The 25,046-nt window shown below is 39.8% G+C and overlaps 1 protein-coding gene across 4 annotated transcripts; it reads left to right on the top strand.

The window, feature by feature from the left end:
* The first annotated feature begins 1,095 nt into the window (after window positions 1–1,095).
* LOC131217691 (uncharacterized) lies at window positions 1,096–23,331 on the top strand. 4 transcript variants are annotated; one of them, XM_058212667.1, is made up of 4 exons: window positions 1,096–1,256; window positions 3,516–3,741; window positions 3,844–3,953; window positions 22,929–23,331. In XM_058212667.1, the coding sequence occupies exons 2-4, from the start codon at window positions 3,602–3,604 to the stop codon at window positions 22,961–22,963; spliced, it is 285 nt and encodes a 94-aa protein (XP_058068650.1). In that variant the 5' UTR covers window positions 1,096–1,256; window positions 3,516–3,601; the 3' UTR covers window positions 22,964–23,331. The 4 variants fall into 4 exon arrangements, with proteins under 4 accessions (XP_058068650.1, XP_058068653.1, XP_058068652.1 ...); XM_058212670.1 differs by lacking the exon at window positions 22,929–23,331 and adding an exon at window positions 21,600–21,910 and having other exon boundaries at window positions 1,097–1,256; XM_058212669.1 differs by having other exon boundaries at window positions 1,099–1,256; window positions 3,494–3,741.
* Window positions 23,332–25,046: the final 1,715 nt, after the last annotated feature.

Consider the following 25,046-nt stretch of genomic DNA (forward strand, 5'->3'; position numbering starts at 1 on the left):
ATCGAGTTGGTATTATTTTCCCCCTTCATCAAGGTCTGTCTGATCTAATGAGTAGGTTGGATGTCAAATAAACATTAGAGTTAGGGTTGTACATGAACCGAGTTAGCTCTATTAGCTCGCTTGACTCGGCTCGAAAAAGCTCGATTTGACTCAGTTTGAAACTGAGTTCTTGCTGATTTTTTTAGCTCAAAAAAATTTTGAACCGAGTTTGAGCTTGCCCAAGCTCGACTCGACTCAGAACGAACCCAACTCGAATCGAACCAATTCGGTAACTCGGTTACTTTGATATTGATGTTGCTTACCAAGTGTTTGATGAAATGACTCAACGAAGTGTCGGCTAGTGGCAAGGAAGGTATGTTTCATTAAACAAATATCCTTTTTTATTGATTTTGATGTTGCCTATAAGGTGTTTGATGAAACACCTCTAAAACTGCTTCTGCTGTTTTACATACAGTGAGAGGTGTAGTCCATGTGTTTGTGAAAATGATGCACAGGCGACCATGGCTTGATATTGGCTTGAATTGGCCCGAGCTGCTGACTGAACCGAGCTGAGCTGGCTAGTCAAGCTCGAGGACCGAGTTGAGCCGAGGTCAGCTAGTGGCTGATCAGAGTCGAGCTGTGCCAAGCTTGACTCGGTTCGACTCGTGTACACCTCTAATTACAGGGGGCTTTGGGAGGTTTTTAATGGTGGACATTCAATAACTATTATTTTCCCGTGGTGTGGTCCACCTAATATTTAGATCCGTCTCATTTTTTAAATAGCCCTAAAATGTTACGTAAAAATTGATGAACTACCTGATGAAACACATACATTTCACTAGCTAAACCCGTCCTCAACAGAAACTAAAGTGTCAGTTGTTAGCTGTGGACATAATGTAAGATGGCGATGATGTGTTCAAATCCGTTGCGGCAATCATTTAGGGTTATCCAGACCATCCAAATAGTCCACTTGTAGATGGTTAATATTTATACTTTTAATATATAAGGCAATATTAAGCATCAATTAGATGGCCGCTTAAATGTACGGCTGATAGCACATAATACTAAATGATGTAAAACGCACAATGTACGGATTTAATGCAAATGGCAATTTGGAAGGATTTCTAAAACCCTCTTTCGAATTCCATTTGCCACTCTCTCGCTCTCATTTTCGGATTCCAGAAACCCCAAAACCTGATCTCCATCTCCGGCGAGATTCCGTTTCTATTGCCTGCTCATTTTAGAGGTTTTTTGTTTCTCAGATTTCGCATCGGAAGGTATGCGATTCGCCTCTGATTTCTAGAAAATATGTGATAGGGTTTGATTTTGGTGGAATTGGAGTTAGTTGTGGAAATTTGTATTTGCGTAGGTTTTTGGTTCGAAATATAGGGGTTTTCGAGTGATTTGATTTCTTTTGGTAGGAATTTTGGTTTTTCTAGGGTTTGGTGTTGGTGTATCGGAGTGTTTTGGGAAGACTCTGGTTTGTTCTTCTTCTAGTTGTTTGACAGCATTCAATGTATGATTGCTGTGGCAGCATTCAATGTATGATTGCTGTGGCAGCATTCAACACGCACGGTACTCATGGAACGCCATCATCCGTGCCTACTCCAAGCGCAGCCTCGCCCAAGATGCAAATCGTCCATTACATGCGATTCCTCATGTTCTCCTTGGTGCCCAAAAATCAGGATGACCAAAATTCAGATGTGCCACACCACATTATTTTCGTGTTTCTGGGAATGATTTTACCTTTTTGGCCCATCATAGTTTTGGATTGGCCGGATTTTTGGGCTCCAATGAGAACACGAGGGGTCTGACATGGACTGATTGATTGTCATGCAAACATCATAGTGGGCCCCACATATCGCGTTGTAGTGGATCGGGACCTGTGCGCTCAGTCGTGCAGGTGCAACTATGGGTCTGTGCGGGTCTGTGTATGTTTGCATGTGTGTTTTTGCATGAATGTGCCCGTGAAATTGCAATGCAGAACTTATCCAATGGATGCAATGGGTACACGAAATACATTTTTCAAATGGATGGCCAAGGAAAGTCCATTTCTGGATGTACTCTCCGGACTTCATTGATTGATGGCCAATATCCATCATCATTGGTTTTCCCTTTCTTCTCTTTCTTCCCCTTCCTCAGGATCTAGCTCTTCACTGCTACATTCGCATCAGCTACAATGCTATCCAAGTGATCATGGTTGCTCAAAATCCCAACAGGGCAAACTTGGCTGTCAAAAGGAAGTACACTTAGTTTGGCAATGTTGATTCAAATTGAAGGTTATAAAAGGACAAGGGGAAGGTCCAAAATGATGTGGGGGAAGGTAGTAAGAATATGTTGATGAGGGTTTAACTAAGGATATGGTCCTCTATAGAGTGGAATAGCGGAATGGGATTCTTGTAGCTGACCCTGAATACAAAAAAGATTCATGTAGATGAGCCCAAATATAAGGCTTAGATGATGATAATGATCAATTAATATGTTAAGTGATCCAAACCCTTGACATAATTTGGGCTGTTTTAGTGATCCAAACCCTCCATATTATTGATGCCTTTTTTAATGATCCAAATCAATTGATATGCCGAGGCTCATGTTCAACAATCGAAGCAAATATTTTATAGCCCATGTGGGTGGGATTGATATGCCACTAATCATCCAAATAGTCGATGTGATACAATCCTTGCTGGATCTGTAATTGTGTCTTCACCCATTTGAAATAATTGAGTGTACGAGTCACATGCAATGGGCACATTTTCAATTATCAAAACCATTGATATCCCTTGTTCCGTTTTTACTAGTACAAACACTTCATATAGTTGTCCCTGTGGAATGACCAGAACTGTTAATCACTCAACTCGTGCACCATTTGATGACACAAAAATCAACCTGTTTTGTTTCTAGACAAGATGTTGAAAATGTCTCAAAAAGACCATCTTTGAAATTGACTTGCTGGGAGAATAGCTATATTGATTAGATAGGTTACTGTGATATTACCCTGACAAAAAGATCAGGCCCGTCCACTCTTCAGGTGAGCCAGATATGTACAGAAAAATTGGTCTACTTCTAAAGTTAAAAAGTCCAAACATGCGCTGACACCACTGGTCATTGTTGCTTATAATTCTATTTCTACAAAAAATCCTCTCCATTTGCTAGGCTGGTTCATGTAATGGCTTCTTAACTTCTAAATATTTATATGTGATTGAGATATTGTAGTAAACTGAAAAAGGTGACCATGTTGATTCTTTAAATGTTATTTTAATTTAATTTCTATAAGTTTATTTATATTTTATATATTATTTAATACGCGTTGTCTGGGGTGATGAAAAATCTTACATGACGAAAAAAATCCTATCAATCAAATAGCTGGACCATTTTATGGACCGTTGCTTGTTCTTATGTTAACCATCTATTCTCACCCCACTAATTAAAAGGCTAGGAATTCATAATATGGATAATTTTTGGTGAGACATAACATTAATGTGGATAGAGTACCAACTTTCTTTAAAAGTAATAGTGCCTTACCATTTCCTCTTCAGCAGAGGGTTTATAGAGATTTTAAGGTTCTAACCACAGAAGATAAGCTCGAAAAAGGGAAAAAAAAAGAAGAGAAAAAAGAGAGAAAATGGCAGCAACGGCAGCAATTTCAGTCGCTCAAAGATCTTTCCGATGCTGCTTATGGAGAACGACGGGCTTCTCTCCTTCTCTCGAATCCAATAAAACTTCCATTCTCAAGAGATTTCGGCACTCTCCCATTTCTTCAAGGTATTAAATTCTCTCTCTCTCTCTCTTAGATGCTTCTTTGGTTCTATAATATGAGATTTTTATTTTATTTTATTTTTTAATTTTAAATTTTCTCAATTTCAGGTTCCGAAGAGAATCGTACTTCTTGAATTCAATGCTTCCCATCCACACAGCTATTGCGTCCACCCGCCTCGTCTCAAAGCTTCCGAGCGAATCAAACATGTCAGCTGAAGGTAATCTTTATTCCCAATCCCAGTGTTTGATGTCCACCAAAATTTGCTCACTTTTCGCGGCAATCCTTGAATCCCAGCCATACGGTGATCCTACCCATCTAATTGGGGCTTCTGAAATATGGATTGTTGGATGGAATTATGCATCTGCGAGCCCGTGATCGGATGCTTGGAGGTGAAGATTGTGGCATGGCTGGTCACATGTTGCGGCCTGTCGGATGAATGATTGGATTAACGAAAGGTGGGCCCAACTGGTCCAATTGCCAACAAATCATATAACACCTTGCTATTAAGATATTGGAGGAAAGTAAATGTAGCATGTGAATTAGAGCTGTACACGAGCCGAGTATTGCCTAGCTTGGGCTTGGCTCGGACTGCTCGAGTCCCAGCTCGTGCTCGGCTCAGCTCGGCCTTCGAGCTCGGAATAGTAGCTCGTGCTCGGCTCGTCTGAGTTCGAGCCGAGTTCAAGCAGATTTTTGAGTCGAGTCCGAGTTCGAGTCTTCGAGCCTGTTTCGAATTTGAGTTTTCGAGCCGAGTATCGAGTTACGAGTTCGAGCTTTGAGCCGAGTTCGAGTTATAAATTGAGATTCATTTGAATTTGAATTCGATTAGCAATTGGAATTAGAAGTTGAACAAAGCAATAAAATATATAAAATGCATAATTTACGATTAAAAAACTTCGATAATTACATATTTACATCGTTTAAAATGACAATTTACAACTAATAACCTTCATAAGAGGAGTGCCTTCCTGTATTGTCATCTGATCCATTTGAACTACTATTTATTTTTCCATATACATATTGGTTCACTTCCTCTGAGTCAGAAGGCGAAAAGATGTTTCCTTTATGCTCATTTACACTTTGAAGTAGATTTTTCAAACTTTCTTTATGTGAAGAATTGTATGTCGTACTCAATGCCTTATAAAATTCACCGAGACGGGTGAGGAATTTGAATTTGTTACTCTTCTTCTTTTTGTTTGTCGTACTCGATCCTGCTTCAACATCGTGTTGTCTTTGACTCGGATATCGCTAAAGTCTAAAAACTTCTTCCATACTACGTTTTAAGGTGAGTTGAAATTGTTCTTCCTCCAAAGCTTTTAATCTGACTTTCTCCTCTGCAACTTTTGTGGATGTCATTCGTGTACTAGATCCAGAACCAGAAGGTTTGGATGGAGTAGAAGGTTTCTATTCGAATTTAAAAGGGTCTGAAAAAGAATTTAGGCATCCTTAGGGGCAATGGGGCATGGTTTTGCATCACCACCGCGACATGACAAGTGTAACCGAAACCGATTAGTCTTGTTCACAAACTTTGCGCCATACAAACCACACTTAATCTTTGTTCTTCCAGACCTTGGTGGTGATTTAACTAGGGAAGCGTAGTCCCAAATGTTTGTCGATGGGTCAGATGAGGACATATCTACACTCAGTTTTTAATAAAAGAAATTAGAATATTGATAAATAATTTGAACATGATATAGGAACAAAATAAAAGCAATATAAATGTATCAAAAATAAAAGCAAATGAACAATAGTGAGTAAATAAATATCAAAGTCTTACAAACCACATTCCAACACTTTCATGTTTAAAGTTAAATAATATCACAGATCATTCAACTTTCAACAAAAAAGAATTGAAAAACCGAAAATAATTACTGATCTGCAGGTAGAGACTCGTCACGAATCTCAATATCTTCTTTTTCATCATCATTCATTTCTCCTGCCCATATTGGGCGCAATCAATCTTCCGTATAAATTAACGCTTTAACTTTATTTGGCGAAAGTGAGCTTCGATACTTGCTCACAACCCTGCTCCCTGTGCTGAATGCGGATTCTGATGCCACTGTTGAAATTAGTATTGATAATGTCCCGTGCCATCACAGATAATGTAGGGTATTGATGGGGACATCACGGGCACACGCGCACTCACGCCGCCCCTCCTACGCACGTACGCCAGAAGGAGGGCCCCACTGTCGATCTAGATTGATGACGACGTCCAGGGAGGGTCTCCTAGCTAGAAGACGTAATTTTGATTCAAAAGAGTGGGCCCGTTAGTCAAGAAAAGCCCATCATGGGATCTCATGATTGTGGCACATTAGTTAGATTGATTTCATATTTTATGTTTTGCTTATTGTTATTATTTAGAGCATCATGAACGCTTTAGATTTCTTTGTTTGGTTTTTATTTTAGTCTACTTCATTGCTAAGTAATAGGTTGTGCACATGGCGCGAGTTTTGGGGTATAGGGTTTTTCTATAAATAGGCACCCCTTGTAGTTCTTTTAATGGATTGAAGTTAATAAAAAATTCCTGCTTTATTTTTCTGCTCTCTTTGTGAGTTGTGGAAGAATTCAAAAGTGGGTGCGAAGCCTTCCCTTTTCGAAGGGCTAACTACCATGGTGCGAAGGCACATCGATCTCAATTCACCCCCATCTTCCATCATCTTTTTTTTCCATCTTCCCCCACCATCCGTATTTCGAATTTGTCCTTTTGTTGCATTAGATTTCTTCATTACAACAGGTTTCCAGATTTTGCCCCGCAGGCGAGCTGAAACTTCGGTGGAGCACCACACACAAACCGTACATCGGATCGCGCTGAGATTTGGGGGTTTTGGAGTCCATCCCTGGCTGACCAGGGCCAAGGTGGCTTTTTTCTGAATAGTGGGCCCCACACACGTGCGGCCGGATCACACGCACGTCCGTCTGGGTCATTGTTGCAGTCCACACGTGGGATCATCTTTTGGCTCAGGTTTTTATCCCCTTTTATCCTCTCATAACCGTTTTTCATGAATCCTAACCCTAGATTACATGATTCCTAATTGATTTGCCTCTTTTTATCACCCTAGGGTTCCTTGAATTGAAATTAGGGAATCCCTTGGATTAGGGACTGATTTTTATGCATGAGTAATTGATTTTATTTCCCTTTGACATCGTTTGGTTTATAATTTTTATTGGTCCAGTCCTAGCCTGTGTCGGCTTGGACCCGTATAGATTTCCCTTTTTAATTGTATGTTTGGATTTTCATGTGGGACGTGGAATTTGTGTGATTGTTTCCGAATTGGTAGGATCTAAGCCTGAAATCTTGCATCTCATATTTAATTTTCCACGTCCTGCATCAAATTTGGTATCAAAGCCTAGGGTTCTTGTAGGGGAATTCATTACATGTTTAGGGTTTGGTTGTTTATGTCCATTACGCATTAATTCTCATCATATATGGCTGTTTAGAGGTCCATAAACCATAACATAAGCTGCTGAAATTTTCTGTTATCCCCTTATTTGAATTATTTTAGAAATTAACTTAGTTTTCTATTTCTAGGTTTAGAAACTTTCCTTTTTTGTTTTTTAGAAACTAATTTTTTTGAAACTTTCTTAATCTGTTTTTAGAAACTAATTTCCTTTCCTTTTTCTTTTTTAGAAACTAGTTTACTTCCCTTTTTCTTTTTTAGAAACTAACTTACTTTCTATTTTTAGAAACTTTCCTTTTTCTTTTTCTTTAGAAACTAGGTTGTTTTTTTTTTTTTTTTTTTTTTAAGAAACTTTTTAATATGTTTTTTTTTAGAAGCTTTCCTAATTTGTTTCTTTAGAAACTTTTCTAATTTGTTTTTAGAAACTTTCCTTTTTCGTTTTTTAGAAACTAAGTTACTTTTCTTTAGAAACTTTCCTAATTTGTTTTTTTATAGATACTTTCCTAATTTGTTTTTCTTAGAAACTTTCCTTTTTTGTTTTTTAAAACTAGGTTGCTTTTTTTAAGAAACTTTCCTAACTTGTTTTAAAAACTTTCCTTTTTCGTTTTTAGAAACTAGGTTGTTTCTTAAAAAAAAAAAAAAAAATTCTTATATTTTGACAACTATATTGCTGAATTTTGGTTGACACTCTACACTAAACATGGAACAATTACAGGAGTCACTAAACAAGCTGTCCCAAAAGTTGGAGTTTATGATTAAGCGCTTGGAAATGGACTAATACTTAGAACAACTTGATGTGCGCATTACCCGACTAAAGACCATCGCCAGGACAAACCCCACCATTAAGGTAGATGTCCCATCTCAAGCAGGTGGCCTTGTGGATAGACCAATGAATGGAGTTGGTGAAGGAATCAATTATGGGTGTATACCCGTACACCCACCCCTTGAGAGACATCAAGACCACTATTTTGAGGGGTACAACATGTGCGGCTTTGTGGCTGGAGAGAGTGCACCAGAGGCTAGTGTAGATTTATCCACTGAGGTCATTCCAGTAATGGATGAGTTACGTGATGTCTTTCCTGATGATCTACTGGATGAGTCTCCCCCTAGGAGGGTTATAGAGCACACAAGAACATGGGACACTGTAATACCTACAGCCGAGTTTGTGTTTAATAGTTCTGTCGATAGGTCCACGGGTCTCAGTCCTTATGAAGTCGTTACTAGTTATAAACCCGAGAAACCTATTGATCTTGTCCCTATGTCACTGTCCCATAGGCCTCAGAGCCTGCAGAGTCTTTTGCGCATCACATTCATTCATGGCATCAAGAAATTAAGCAGAAGATCACTATTAGTAATGAACATTACAAATTTTCTGCAAACCAACATAAACGTTTCAAAGAATTCAATATTGGGGACTCTGTGATGGTCCGCATCTGACCCGAGCGGTACCCTCCGGGAGTCGTTTGTAAGTAACACGCGCGTAGCGCTAGACCATTCAAAATTATAAAACGAAAAGGTCTCAATGCATATGAGGTAAATCTTCCACCTTCTATGGGAATTAGTTCTACATTCAACGTAGAGGATCTAGTTACTTTTCAGGGGATCACTGATACTTGGTTCGGCCCTTCGCCTACCTGTCTTCATTCCCTATATTTATCCCTTGAACCATGGCCCATTCCCGACTCATTTTCTCAGACTCTACGTCCCATACCTACCATTCCCAACCCATTTTTCTAGCCTCTACCTCTCATACCTACCCGTCCTGACCCATCTTCCCAGCCTCTATCTCCCATACCTATCCTTCCCGACTCATTTTCCCAACCTCTACCTCCCATACCTAACCTTCACACACCCAAAAAGGAAATAAAGGATATCTTGGATCATCGGATAGTTTCAACGTCGGACGGTGGGTTTCAGAAGTACCTGGTTAAATGGAAGTCACGCCCAGCTTCAGACAGCAGGTGGCTCACTGAGGAGGAGCTTCAGAGACTTGATCCTGACATCCTGGAGTGGTTCAGGAGTTTTATTTCGCTAGTGGCGAAATCTTCGCAGTCGGAGAGAATTGATGGGGACATCACGCGCACTCACGCCGCCCCTCCTACGCACGTACATCAGAAGGAGGGCCCCACCGTCGATCTGGATCGATGACGACGTCCAGGGAGGGCCTCCTAGTTAGAAGACAAAATTTTGATTCAAAAGAGTGGGCCCGTTAGTCAAGAAAAGCCCATCATGGGATCTCATGATCGTGGCCCATTAGTCAGATTGATTTCATATTTTATGTTTTGCTTATTGGTATTATTTAGAACATCATGAACGCTTTAGATTTCTTTGTTTAGTTTTTATTTTAGTTTACTTCATTGCCAAGTAATAGGTTGTGCACATGGCGCGAGTTTTGGGGTATAGGGTTTTCCTATAAATAGGCACCCTTTGTAGTTCGTTTAATGGATTGAGATTAATAAAAATTCCGCGTTTTCCTACTCTCTGAGTTGTGAAGCCTAATTGGGTGCGAAACCCTCCCTTCATCGAAGGATTAACTACCGTAGTGCGAAGCCACATCTATCCCGATTCACCCCCATCCATCACCATCTCTACTACCCATCTTCTACCATCCCTTCTTCTCATCTCACCCCATCATTTACACTTCGAATCAATCATCTATTGCAGCAATTCTCCTCCCCACAACAGAATTTCAAAATCTGGCCCTACAGGAGGGTTGAAACTTCGGCGGAGCACCACGCACAAACCGTACATCAGATCAAGCTGAGATTTGCGGGTTTTGAAGTCCATCCCAGGCCGACTAGGGCCAAGGTGGCCTTTTTCTAAATAGTGGGCCCTACACATGTGCGGCCGAGATCACATGCATGTGCGTCCAGGCCATTGTTGTTGTCCACGCGTGCGGTACTTCTCTGGTTCGTCTCTCTCCTCTCTTTCACTCCGCTTTCACCAAAAATCCCTAAACTTAAACCCTAAATTACTCAAATCTCCAATTTTATGCCCCTTTTCTTACCCTAGGGTTCCTTGATTTGAAATTGGTGAACCCCTTGAATTAGGGACTGATTACTATGCATGTCTGGATGATTATTTCTTATCTTTGAGTATCATTTGGTTCATAATTTTTATTGATCCAGCCCTATCATGTGTAGGCCTGGACCTGCATAGATTCCCCTTAATTGAATGTTTGGACTTTCATGTGGGATATGGAATTTGTGTAATTGTTTCTGAACTAACATGATCTTAAGCCTGAAATCTCGCATATCATATTTAATTTTCATGTCCTGCATCAGGTATCTTGATTTACTAACTCTCATCTTCCACCATTCCAACACATCAAATTCGGATCGTACTATGATTGGCTCATTGAGGTACATTCCTAGCTTTGATTCATTAGTCTTAACTCCTATTCGTTTTTGTGCCAAGTATGATATGTATTCATTTAGCACATCCTCATTACTAGCCCCAGGTATAGAAACATTCGCATCTCTACTTTCTTCAACACCCGTTGTAGGTAAAGTAGTAATATACGAATTGTACAAATCTTCAAGTGCTTGACGAACCTTGGACGTCTCTGTTGCTGTTCTTTCAGTAGGATAAATCTTCATGAAAATAAATTTAACCAACCCCATATTACAACGAGGATCAAGAACAATTGCTAAAGACATCAACAGATGACATTTGTCCCAGTATTTATTGAACTTCGTCTTCATACCAACTGTCATTTGGCGTATGAAATCTAGACCCGCACTGACATTTTTCTGTAGAGCATCCTTAATCTTTCAAAGAGACGGAAGAAACAGATTCGCGGTTGGATACTGATTCCCAGAAAAAATCTTCGTGCAATCGTAGAAAACTTTGAAAAAGGTTTGAACTTGTTTTGCTTTTGACCCAATCATCTGTGCTCGGCAACCAAGAATACGTTTTGTCACGCGCCACATATTCAGGAAATGCAAGCTGTAATTCCATTGTCGTATCTAACATTTCATAGGTTGAGTTCCAACGTGTACACAAATCCAACTTCAACATTTTTTTAGATGACACATTCAAACGTTGGATGATGTCATTCCATACACTCAGTCTCGATGGCGACCCCCTTATATATTTCACACTTTCTCTTATGTTCTCTATAGTGTTGTCAGTTTCTTTTAGCCCTTCTTCTACAATCAAATTTAGACTATGGGCACAACATCTGACCTGAAATATTTTTCCTTTTAAAAATAAATTTTCTGTAGCCCTGAACTGGTTATGTAAGTATGAAATGACACTGTCATTTGCTGAAACATTGTTTAAAGTTATTGCTGAAATTTTCTTTTCAATGCCCCAACCTTCTAGACAACTGTAGATGCAATCTGAAATAAGTAAACCCGTATGCGGAGGAGGAAGGTTGCGGAAGTTCAAAATTTTCTTGCAGAGTTTCCAATCCTTATCTACATAGTGAGCGGTTGATGAAATGCATTATTTTCTTTGATTGGACGCCGTCCATAAATTAGACATCAAACCTATTCTGGACACTGAAGGCAAAACTTCTTTGAGTTTTATCTTCTCCTTTGCGTACATCTTCATGCACTCTCTCTGCATTGTGACGCGGGAGACATTCTTGGCTCGAGGGTTAAGGAATTGACAGAAAGATCTAAAACCTTTACTTTCTATCATTCTGAAAGGTTTTTCTTCCAAAATCACTAATCTAGCATACCACTCATTCAACATCTATTTGTTAAACTTATGAGTAGACACTACGCCTTGTGAGTCATCCCCTTTCTGACTTCGTAAATGACAACAACTGTTGGTCGGGAGGAGGAAGTCTTGGTCTCTTAGGACACATCTTCAAATGTCTGTTTAGATGTGTCGTAGATCCTCTTGGAATCTTGTTGTATAACCCTTTGCAATGATTACACTTTATCTTCGTCACATCGTTAACTGTTATTTCTTCAAAGTCATCCCACACTGCTGATCTCTTCTTCTTCCCTTTGCTTGCAGTTGACATGTCTCCCTTTACAATTAGAAGAGATGTGGCTGATGCACCCATTCCGAGGGTATTTGGGCTTTCGTCTTGATTAGTCATTTATAAAATAAAGTTCTTGATATGTTATACGACCATACCTAGACCGCTAGACAGGCATACTTAACTGTCTAAATCAGTCACCCATTCAAGGTTGGATAGATTTTAATGCCTTCATTTTCCAATTTAAATGCTATGCTGAAATTCCGGCAACATCTCACCTTATCTCTCCAGAATATATTAATCTTGTATTTGATTCCCATATCAATCATCAATACAAAGTGTGGACATTTGACGATGGAAATAAATACAGGAAATATATCCAGAGAGAAAAAGGAGAGACGAAACCAGAACAAGCATATGCATTTAAATTGGAATAAATGAAGACATTACAATTTATTTAATAACCCTAAACTGTCCAAAAAGAGATAATTTGAGAATTTCTATGCATCCAAGAACACACTGAATCTATGTCTGGCAACATAGAAATCCTCAAATGGGCAACTGATTATCCTATACTACAACTAGAACAATAAAAATAATTAATATCTATGCAAACGAAGGAGCAGACTGAAAGAATAACTATTAAAAGCATTTATAAAAATAAAAGATATCAACGCTAAATTAAGACTAGCTAACAAAAATAAAAAACATTGCGTCTCTCTTTTAGACTCAACGGGCTGATCTGGTAGTTCCAAGCTAAGACCCTTGGGTCGACGTGAAAGCGGGCTCCAAAGGAGCTACTGCTCAGAGAGCATGGCTGGAGGTGTTACCTCTTTTACCAAATGGGCTGTTGAGAGCTTGGAATCGAATAAGAAGGTCAACAGTAATTTATCTAATCAAATAGTCCATTGTTAAAGAAAGTAGATGCATTTTGTCTACCATTTAACTTGAGTAAAAAGAGGGGGCGCTCTATAGTCCCTTGTTAAAGAAAGTAGATGCATTTTCTTCTCTTATTATGTTAGTCCAAACAAAGGAATATATCAAAATCCAAGGGAAATTGTTTGCTTCTACCAATTTATCCCTAATCAAATAGGCCTATAAAACCATTTCCCAAAGGAACCAATGTCAATTTTCCCTCTTATAAAAAGCAACTCTCACTATTTAACCAATGACCTTCTCACATTTCTATATTAAAATATTCTATAGCTTCTTGCAAATATAATAACCTATTCGATTCTACAGTTTTGCATTTCTTTAAAATTTCTTGCAAATACCATAGGGTTTTCCTCATCTGCATTTTGGATTCTTTCATCCAGCCACAACTAGATCCTTTCTTATAATTTCCTAACAAGGAACATCTAGACATAAGTTGGACTTCCTGTTTGTACAAGTGGGGCCCATTGTTTGGTGGTCAAAACAGTTGAAGAAGAAAATCCCAACCCTTTAATATGCCTCCAGCAGTTGAAAAAGAAAATACATCAACAGCCTACACTCAACTAAAAATGCTCAAACACTTCATTTCTAGGATCTTTGGTGCAAGGCCCATCCACATTGATCCCACTCTATCAACAGCTTGGATAACTGAATCATAGACCCCACCAGTATAAATTGATTTTTATCACTTTCAAGTGCTATATCATAAATATAGGTAAACCTCATACATCTAAAGAAACAATAAGAACAAAAGCTCTCACATTTCATAGGACAGTGATCTCATACCTGGGTGACCAAAGTAATGTGTACATGTGGAAAATGCGGAGGAGATCTGAACCGTTCATTCAGCTGTTGTGCTAGTGAGTGGGGCATAGACCAAACTTCACATTGATTGGATGATATAAAACAACTAATTTGAACAAATATGGACAGAAAAAGGGGCAACGGCCAACAGGATTGTAGTCAATCATACTCAATGAGAAAAACTTCATTGATCAGACAACCATAATATGGTGGAATGACAGCCATTGATTACAGAGGATTTCTAGTTTGTTAAGTAAGCCATTAATCTATTGATTAAATTATCTAATCAAAATGATTTTTAGAACAACTAGGAATCAAAGGTACTTACCGGGCGGGGCAGGGACGAGCAGCACTGAACAGGGCAATGTGAGTGCGAGAGAGAGAGAGAGAGAGAGAGAGGGAAGAAGAGGGAGTGCCGGACGGTCGCTGTGGCTACCAGAAAGGTCGCCAAACAGGTGAGGGAAGAAGAGGGACAGCCGGACAGGGCGATCGAGCGGCTGGGACGGTCGATTGGAGAGAGGGGAACGAGCGCTGTGATGGCCGGAGATAAGGGAACGCTGAACGAGCGTTGGGATGGCTGAGAGAGGGTGAGGGTTTTTTTTTTTTTTTTTTTTGAACGGGCGCTGGGAGGGATGGGTGATGGGGTTAGGGCTTAGGGTTTTTTGTTTTGGAAATTAGAAGAGTATATAATCCCTTGTTAAAGAAAGTTGATGCATTTTCTTCTCTTATTATGTTAGTCCAAACAAAGGAATATATCAAAATCCAAGGGAAATTGTTTGCTTCTACCCAATTTATCCCTAATCAAATAGGCCTATAAAACCATTTCCCAAAGGAACCAATGTCAATTTTCCCTCTTATAAAAAGTAACTCTCACTATTTAACCAATGACCTTCTCACATTTCTATATGAAAGTATTCTACAGTTTCTTGCAAATATAATAACCTATTGGATTCTACAGTTTTGCATTTCTTTAAAATTTCTTGCAAATACCATAGGGTTTTCCTCATCCGCATTTTGGATTCTTCCATCCAGCCACAACTAGATCCTTTCTTATAATTTCCTAACAAGGAAAATCTAGACATAAGTTGGACTTCCTGTTTGTACAAGTGGGGCCCATTGTTTGGTGGTCAAAACAGTTGAAGAAGAAAATCCCAACCCTTTAATATGCCTCCAACAGTTGAAAAAGAAAATACATCAACAGCCCACACTCAACTAAAAATGCTCAAACACTTCATTTCTAGGATCTTTGGTGCAAGGCCCATCCACATTGATCCCACTCTATCAACAGCTTGGATAACTGAATCATAGACCCCACCAATATAAACTGATTTTTATCACTTTCAAGTGCCATATCATAAATATAGGTAAACCTCATACATCTAAAGAAACAATAAGAATAGAAGCTCTCACATTTCATAGGACAGTGATCTCATGCCTGGGTGACCAAAGTAATGTGTACATGTGGAAAATGCGGAGGAGATCTGAACCGTTCATTCAGCTGTTGTGCTAGTGAGTGGGGCATAGACCAAACTTCACATTGATTGGATGATATAAAACAACTAATTTGAACAAATATGGACAGAAAAAGGGGCAACGGCCAACAGGATTGCAGTCAATCATACTCAATGAGAAAAACTTCATTGACTAGACAACCATAATATGGTGGAATGACAGCCATTGATTACAGAGGATTTCTAGTTTGTTAAATAAGCCATTAATCTATTGATTAAATTATCTAATCAAAATGATTTTTAGAACAACTAGTAATAAAAGGTACTTACCGGGCGGGGCCGGGGACGAGCGACACCGGACAAGGCAATGTGAGCGTGCGCGCGCGGCGCGCGCGCGAGAGAGAGAGAGAGAGAGAGAGAGAGAGAGAGAGAGAGGGCCGGATGGTCGCTGTGGCCACCAGAAAGGTCGCCAGACAGGTGAGGGAAGAAGATGGACAGCCGGACAGGGCGATCGAGCGGTTGGGACGACCGATTGGAGAGAGGGGAACGAGCGTTGGGATGGCCGGAGGTAGGGGAACGCCGAATGAGCGCTGGGATGGCTAAGAGAGGGTGAGGGTTTTTTTTTTTTTTGAACGGGCGCTGGGAGGGATGGGTGATGGGGTTAGGGCTTAGGGTTTTTTGTTTTGGAAATTAGAAGGGTATATATACCCTGATCCCTGTACCGAGTCGAGTTCTAGTCGAGTTGATTTCGAGTACTATTCGAGTCGAGCCGAGTCAAGCAGGGTCAAGTTCGTGCTTGGCTTGAACTCATTTCGAGCACCAAAAATCAGCTCGTGCGTGGCTCGAACTCATTTCGAGCACCAAAAATCAGCTCGTGCTCGGCTCGAACTCATTTAGAGTCGAGTCGAGTCGAGCTTTTTCGAGTCGAGTTGAGCGAGTTGCCGAGCTAACTCTGCTCGTGTACAGCTCTAATGTGAATAGGAAAAATGAACTTATGGAATCTTGATATCCTCTCGTTCGTTTGGCAGCTTGTATTTGTAATGTATTGGAATCCAACTCACTATCACACTGGTATCAAAGTGATTTGGAATCTTTGTTTGTGTTTGACAGCTTGTAATTAGAATCTAATTGAATTAAAAAATTGTGATTGTCAATCTGGATTTTGGCTAAAGAGGAATTTTGTAGTGTATTCATAGAATAATGAATTTGATAAAGTAAAACATCTTTACTACCTTGAAATTGCATACATTTGTGACATGTTACATAATCAATATAATAAACCAATCCAAAGATATACTTTTAACTAAAGTCGAGACAATTTTGAGTCTCATGTGGGCCACAAAAGTGGTCCCACTATAAAGCTAGTAGGTTAAGTTAAGCAATGTGTGGTGCCCACCTGATCCAAGCTCATGGCCCACCTAGGCCCACGACCCAAGAATAGGGCCCAATATGCGCCGATTTTTGGATTATTATAGATTTCGGTCCAAAATCAAGGATTGCAATTTACAATTTATGAAAGATATGGGGGTTGCTTTAAAGATATGATTGAAAATGTGATTGGAGATATGAAGGGGATCTGATTAATATGATTTGAGATATTGAGATGATTTAGAGATGCAATCAGGAATACTTTCTATATTTGCTTTTACTATTATTAGGCTTTTACAATCTTAGTTAGATTAGATTGGTTTGAAATAAATTATGATTGATTTGAAATTAATCTCTTTGTTGGGGGATTTTCATTAATGATTCATGTAGGGTTTATAAAAGGGGAGGTGGCGTAGGGGTTGGTCATTCCAAAGTTTTTCTTACCGTTAGTTCTTTTATTAAGCTTTGTGAGAAGAAGTTTGATATTAATGAATTTATTTCTCTCTTTACTCAAATACTCTTTTTAGTGAATTCTTGTTTTCTTCTTTGTGATTCGGTATCGATGTTTCATTGATTTGATAACTGGGTTGCACCATTTTGGTATTAGAGCGGGTTATTTTTAGAAAAATGTTGACCCTACATCATCTCTTAATGGCTTCGAAGAAGGTGACACAAGAAGAGTGTGTGCAATTAATCCAATTGATCTATGCACTCGGGTAGATTAACTTAAGCATGCTGTAGACAATCTCACGAATTAAGTGGGAAAGCTCTGACGTCACCAAGGTCCTAACCAACAACAGGTGGCCCCGACTTATAATGACACCAAATGGAGAGGGTGTGGCAAGAGATTCATCGTGCAAAGTAGAATGCTGGAATGAGGAAGAAATCAAATGGCGTCAAAGGTTGAGAGCAATATGGTTGAAGGAGGGGGGCAAAAATATAAAATTCTTTCATGCTTGTGCTAGTGCTAGTGCTAGAGCAAGAGTTAACAAAATCAAATCTATTAGGGGGAAAGTTTGGTTGGATGTAATAGGTTTTATGAAAGAATTCTTCGAGTTAGGTTCTCTTCCAATGGAGCAAGGGGCCACCTTCATAGCTATTATACCAAAAAAAATGAGGGGGTTGAGAGCCTAAGCGATTTCCGTCTGATTAGTTTACTTGGTGGTCCTTATAAGATTCTTGCTGAAGTGTTGGCTTCCAAATTCAGATCGGTCTTGGGTAAGGTAATATCTTTATCCCAAGGGGCTTTTGTGGATGGCAAGCAGATAGTTGATAGTTCTCTGATGGCTAACGAATGTATTGACTCTTGCAACAGAAGAGGACATAAAGGATTAGTTTTCAAGTTAGACATTGAGAAGGCATATGATCATGTGGATTGGTCTTTTTTGGACTACATGTTGGGAAGATTGGGGTGTGGTACGAAATGGCATTCTTGGATGCAGAAATGTGTGAGGTCGGCTAAGTTCTTTATTTTGGTTAATGGCTCACCAAATAGTTTTTTCTCATCTTCGAGGGGCCTTTGTTAAGGCGATCCACTTTCTCCTTACCTTTTTGTGTTTGTAATGGAAGCTTTTAGCAGATTGATTGATAGAGGGATAGATATTGGTTTGGTGGAAGGCTTTCGAGTGAATAATTCGGAGTTTCAGATGTCACACCTACAATACGCGGATGATACACTGATTTTTTGTAAAGCAGATGAGTGGTAACTTCAAAATTTGAGGTTGATTGTGGTTTGTTTTGAGGTAGTGTTGGGTCTAAACGTAAATATCAGTAAGAGCAAGATTCTTTGGCATACCTAAAGAATATATTCGTAGTAATGTGTCAATCTTCGGGTGTAGGGAGGGGTTTTTTCCATCTACATAACTTGGGCTTCCATTATGCATTTGTCGACCGACAAAGAATGTGGGACAAGGTGATTGAACGAAGTGAAAGGAAGATGTCTACTTGGCAATCTAAACAGCTATCTCTAGGTGGGAGAATTATTATGATCAAATCGTCTATGTTGAATCTCCCGGTATACTTTATGTCCTTGTTTAAATATCCTAAATCAGTTCTTGACTCTTTGGAGAAAGCGAGGTGGGACTTTTTGTGGGGAGATTCGAAGGAAAAGCATAAATTTCATCTAATGAAGTGGGAGGAGGTTTGTTGCCCAGTTGATCGAGGAGCGGGGATTAAGAATTTAGAGAAGATGAACCTTGCGCTTTTAGGGAAATGGGTGGAGATTTGGTGTTGAATCAGGAGCTAGGTGGAGGGCGTTGTTGGGTACGAAATATGGGGTGGAAGTCGGTAGCGTCGCTTAAACATCGGGTTTGGGTTCAATTTGGGGGATGGGACGGATATTAAATTTTGGGAAGATAAATAGGTGGGAGATGTAAAGTTGTGCGATGAATTTCTGAGGTTAGCGGGGATAGTGAGGGAGGGAAGCTTATTAGTGGTTTCATGTTTCTTTTTGAGAGGTGTGGAGGCAATGTGGGCTCCCTTGTGTAGGAGGAATCTCGACGATGAAGAGGTGGGAGATCTCTTTCCCTCCAGGTCTTGCATACTATGGTTCCGAATTTAGCAAGCCTCAACTCGTTAAGATGGCTTAAAGACAAGTCAGGTTCCTTCTCGGTAAAGTCTTTCTGTCGTTGGATTAGCGCTGGGAGTGAAGATGCTGAATTATGCCCGACGAAGTTCGTTTGGTGGTATGGTGCACCATTGAAGGTGGCGGCTTTTGCTCGGCTAGTAGGGAGGAATAAGATCTTAACAGTGGACAATCTGTACAAAAGGAATTTCTGTCTTCCGAACATTTGCTTGCTTTGTTTCGAAAATGCAGAATCTGTAGATCATCTTTTTTCCTTCATTGTTCTTTCACAAGTGCAGTTTGGAATGACTTCTTTCAACTGTTTGGAGTGTAGTGGGTGCTTCTAGGTTCTATAGATGTGTTCTTGCTCTCTTGGCATGGAGGAGGGAGTGAAACAAGGGGATAAAAAATCTGGAGATTGGCTATGCTTGCAGGTTTATGGGGCCTTTGGAGAGAAGAGGAATGAGCATTGTTTTAGAATCGTCAAGGGAGAGCCTCAGAGGTGTTTAGGAGGGCTAAAGGGCAGGTTGAGGGTTGGGCTGTGGCTATAAATCTCTATAGCCAATTCCCTATTTCTTGGCAGTCGTTGTAAGCTTCTGTTTTGTATGTTTTTTCTGGCTTCGGCCCTTTTAATGAGATTATCATTGTTCAAAAAAAAAAAAAAGAAAAACAAAAGAAAAAGAAAAAAAGAAAAAGAGAATTGCTATATTGATTAGATAGGTTATTGTCATATTACCCCGACTAAAAAATCAGGCCCGTCCACTCTTCAGGTGAGCCAAATATGTACAGAAAAATTGGTACACTTCTAAAGTGAAAAAGTCCAAACATGTGCAGACACCACTGGTCCTTGTTGGTTATAATTCTATTTCTACAAAAATCCTCTCCTTTGCTAGGCTGGCCCATGTAATGGCTTTTTAACTTCTAAGTCGAAGGGTTGGAGGAGTTGGTGCCATCATCTTTAAAAAAAAAAGAAAAAAGAAAAAAGAAAAAGAAAAAAAGGAGGAACTGGAAAAAGAAATGAGTTGGATACTCTTTGGGTGTCGTCTAGATCATAGTTTGTACCACATTGAGTGCTCCCACCGTATTGCCTGCCAAAGTGACCCGTGTTCCGGGTACTGTGGTCTTGTGTCTCAGCAGATGTATTGTTTGCTGATGTTCCTGTTTCTGTACATTTGGGGTCTATCGTTCACTGATTCAGGCCATTCATCCTATGATCTCCAATATGGATCGAGTGCCACAAAGATTTTCTAGATTTGGAGATCCTGACACACTGATCTTTGGCCTTCTTTCTGTTGAGTGTGGAATGTTGTGGTATTTTATTCTTAGCTGTCTATTTTCAGGCCAAAAATCAAAAGTCTTTGAAGGCCCAGCTGGTCAACAGGTGTTTAGACCACCGAACCATGGGCCCCACATGTACAGAAGTGGGAGCATCACCAAATCATAACTTTATTGATGCTCAGGACCTTATATGTAATCCTTCATTGCTTAGGAGCAGCGTAAGACTGGATGTTTTGATACAAACACATGGATTGTCTTGTTGAGTGCTGTTTTCTTGTCTTTGACTTGTCTCATGAACATCAGATGCTCGGATAATATAATAGTTTATTTTCCATTACTCTATTCCACTTTCAATAAATGCACCTGCTTCATGGCACCTCTTGTCAGTATTAACTATGTTTGAACTTGGTTGGATTGGCTGGCTCATGTTTTCACGTTTGGAAGGCTGCATTTGTTTTGTCTCTATGTAATTAGCAAACTTAAAATTCTCCCTTTTTTCGTCTCTACTTAATTAGCATGCTTAACTTTCAGATGGGCTTCGACGCCTCCGTTCTGAAGTCGACAGGACTTTCAAAATTATAACTAAATGACAAGCATGTGATGGGATATTGAAGTCTTTTTTCTCTGATAAACTAGGAACAACTGGTTCCATGATCAACAGCTTGTGTTTTGAGAGAAATGGAAGAGAAGTCTTAAACCTGATTTGCATTAACAGAAGATTTGCCAAAGTGGCACGCATTTGCAAGATCCTGTCCATTCATCAGGTGGGGCCTACAACAAACGTGGCCTGAACAAAAATAAGTCCGGTTGACTCATCAGACGGCCATGTGTTTCAACTGAATGTTTCATTGGTCATTTGTTTTCCTGCTATCCATTTTTTCACATACAGTAGGGGCCACCCAATGGGTGGAACGGCCTGACCTGTAGGCCAGGATATGTTCATGGTGGTCTGACCTGATTGATGGCCTGGATCTCTAACATGCATTCCGCGTTGGCACTTGTGCCTCCTTTTCAATCTTCCTAACCCATTTCAGTAACAGAAAGCTGCGACACTTGCTGCTCATGGGAGAGGTTATCTGAAATGATGATTGATGTCCTTGCATTTTTTTTTTTTTTTTTTTAAACTTATTGACAGGTAGATTTGCTAATTACCTCAGCCCCATCTAGTCATGGGAAGGTGTTTGTTCCCCCAACAAGTTACTTTTCTCCTTTGAAGAGATCAGCCATGAGGTTTGTCAGCCCTCAAGCCCAAAATTACTCTCATAATCACGAATCCATTCTAGAAATTGGAAACTAAAATTCCAAGAGAAGGGATGTTTGGATAATATGTTTTTCTTTCCATTTCTACTCATTTCAAATGTTGTATCTGATGGTGCATCGCTTCAACAATTTTGCTGGATTTTATGATGTTGGCTTAGGGTGCATTTGGAAGTTGCTTCTTCACCATATTTGCTTTGAATTAAATAAGTGATGCGAGTGACAGACAGGAACTCCGTTTGGCTCACTTGAAGTAAAATTTGGACTCCTGGAAGCTGAGTGGGACTTTACCAAGTGCTCTGTTTTTGAAAAAAAAAATAAAAATTGTTGGCACTTGTGATTTAAAAACTGGAAATGGTCAGGTGACCGGACTGAGTTTGGAGTGGATCTGGCCATAGATGGGCTGGCTCACCTTAAAGTTCAAACATTCTTGACTACTAGGCTAATAGCAGAGACTAGCTGTTAATTCGTTTTTATTTATTTATTTTTATTTATTTTTAATTTTTTTAAAATTAATTAATTAATTTATTTATAAATAAATATTATTTTCAATTAAGCACACATTTCTGGGCTAAAAACAGGCATGGCCTGTTGGACAGGACTGCCCGCAAAAGTGATCTGAGCTCTAGGGGCAAAGGGGCAGGTGGCTGGCCCTTACCTGGCCCTGGTCCGTCCTAGCCCTCAAGGAGGAGAGTACAGGTGGTTTCATATGGGTGCATGATCCTAGCTGTCCCTTGGGTCGATCTCATAGTGTAGCTGCTGTCTGCTGAAAAATATTGTGGTTCCAAACTAGGTATGTCCCAGTACTTTCAAAATAAGCGGACGGAAGTGACCTAGATGTTCTTAGCTGCCCATTTGTTTTTAACACCGTGGCCCACCTTTTGAATGGGCCGACCTGACTTCCTGGCAAGGCATTCAGGACCCTCATGAGTGCATGTAACAAGGACTGGATCCAATGCTTGTATGTAGAGATGTACACAAGTCAAGTTAGCTCTCGCTCGACTTGAAACTGGATTCGGACCGAGTCGGGCTGGTTTTTGGAGGTTGAAATTTTTTTGAGCTGAGTTCAAGCTTGTCCGTGCTCAAGTTGAATCGAGTTAGATCAAACTGGCTTGGCGACTCAATCATTTTGATCTTGATGTTGCTCGTGGAGTGTTTGATAAAATGCCTCAACGAAGTGTTGTTTCTTCAATTGCAGTCATATCAGGGTATTCTCAAAATACGTATTCGAGGGAAGATTGAAGAAACAAATCTCCACAAAAAAAAAAAAACTTCACAATGTAGGATTGTTCATATATCTTGATCTTCATGTTGTTTTCCGAGTGTTTGATGAAATTCCTACAAAACGCTCTTACTGATTTGCATTTGAAGTGTGGGAGATTGAAGATGTAATCTGTGTTTGAGAAAATATTGCAAGGCTCGAACTCGGCTCGAGCTGGCCTGATCTGCTGACCAAATTGAGCTGAGTTGACCAATCAGGTTCGAGGACTGCCAAGCCTGTGTACAACTCTACTTGTATGTAACATGATGCATCTTAGTACTCTGGCTTGGAATTGGGCTCACACTCGGCCTGGATTTCAAACTCAGGCTTGGCCCCTTTTGGTGATTTACCCTTCTACTTTTATCAAGGTCGTGTTTAGGTTTTAAAACGTCACTCTCACCACTCACAGGTCTGTCAATGGCGATTCTAAGCTAAGCCTTAGTTTTTTTTTTTTTTTTTTTAAATGTGCCCAGTGCATTGGATGATCTGAATGGCATGCCAAACCATTCATAAAGCCCTTTCTCATGTCTTGGAACTAATTTTCCACTTGTCCCTTGATGGATGTGGATAGTCCCTTGATGGATGTGGATATGATGATGGTATTTGCATTTCAAGTCACTCTTGGAAAAGACCTGGGATCCCACGAGTTGGTCCAACATTTCATCTAATCTCGGCATCCGAAAGGGGTAACTTAATAGTAATTTTGTTGATGGCTTTACTATTGATGCGCATCTTCCAAGTGTTATCTTCTTAGTTACAAGGAGAGTAGGCGCGACACATGGGCTCATGCTCTCTGGCATCAACCTTTTCTCCAACGATTCCTGCACACATCGACCCAACTCTTCATTGCTCCTTGGGTCTCATAGGAGGCAATGCTTCGAGGAGCTAGCCTCTAGGTCTTCTTAATGAGTGTGCCTTTAAAGAGAAGAGTGTCGCTCTCCCCACTAGATGGTTTTGGTGTAATCACTTCCTTCATAGGGCCCAAGATGGTCTTCACGTCATCTTTTTAGAAAGTGTAAGTGTTTTTCCACCCATCGTGTAAAGCACTCCAATTATAATGCCACAATTGGCTGGGAAAGGGACATCAAGTTATAGAAACCGACTTAGAATGTGCTCTACCTCCTATAGGGAGACTTATCACAGCTTCAAGCTTTCATAGCTTGGTCAGTAATACATACTAACCACAGTTCTTTTCTGCACGGTGAAAAACCAATACAGGAGTCTTGATACATCTGAACATGAATTGGTAGTTTGGTTCATATATTTTATAGAAACAGGACATGGTGATCTAGACCACCCTCGCCGAAAAGTCAATGTCGTTGAGTTTGGCCTGTATGCCGTCAATTCAAAATTAAACTATTTGATTGGTCAGTAATACATACTAACCACAGTTCTTTTCTGCACGGTGAAAAACCAATACAGGAGTCTTGATACATCTGAACATGAATTGGTAGTTTGGTTCATATATTTTATAGAAACAGGACATGGTGATCTAGACCACCCTCGCCGAAAAGTCAATGTCGTTGAGTTTGGCCTGTATGCCGTCAATTCAAAATTAAACTATTTGAGTTTGAGCTTGTTAGGCTAGACCCAACGGATCATGGATAGGGTTTGCCCTTTGAATTGTCACAAAATGCTACACACGTGTGTATTTGTATTAAATATTATCATACAATATAAGTTTTAAAACCTTAAACTTGGCTACCATGGTTGTTGGATTATAGTGAGGGTTGTACGCTTAGATGATCCAATCCATTCATCGAGACTATTTGTTAGGTGGGGGCTTCACATAGGTTTATGCTACATGTGGGTGGAAATAAAAAAGTAACCAAGGAAGATGTGTGAGTTTCCCTCAATTACGAAATATAAGGATGGAAGAAATCCAAATAGAAATCTCACTTTTTAGCTATTGACTATTCCACATTTTCATTGAAATAACATATGCTGAAGGAAATATTTTATTTAAGGATTTTTTCCACATTTTTTTTTTTTTTTTATAGTTTTTCTCAAATGTAACATTTTTCTCTCCTCATCTAAATTTTTATTTCCACCACTCCAAGTATT

Source organism: Magnolia sinica, chromosome 10 (assembly GCF_029962835.1).
Source record: "Magnolia sinica isolate HGM2019 chromosome 10, MsV1, whole genome shotgun sequence".
Classification (NCBI taxonomy): Eukaryota; Viridiplantae; Streptophyta; class Magnoliopsida; order Magnoliales; family Magnoliaceae; genus Magnolia; species Magnolia sinica.

Excerpts from the sequence above, each read along its gene's own strand:
- LOC131217691 (XM_058212667.1), top strand. The coding sequence starts at position 3,602 with ATGGCAGCAACGGCAGCAATTTCAGTCGCTCAAAGATCTTTCCGATGC. Across the intron at positions 3,742-3,843 it reads CACTCTCCCATTTCTTCAAG|GTTCCGAAGAGAATCGTACT; the intron begins GTATTAAATTCT and ends TCTCAATTTCAG. Across the intron at positions 3,954-22,928 it reads ATCAAACATGTCAGCTGAAG|GGTATTCTCAAAATACGTAT; the intron begins GTAATCTTTATT and ends CAGTCATATCAG.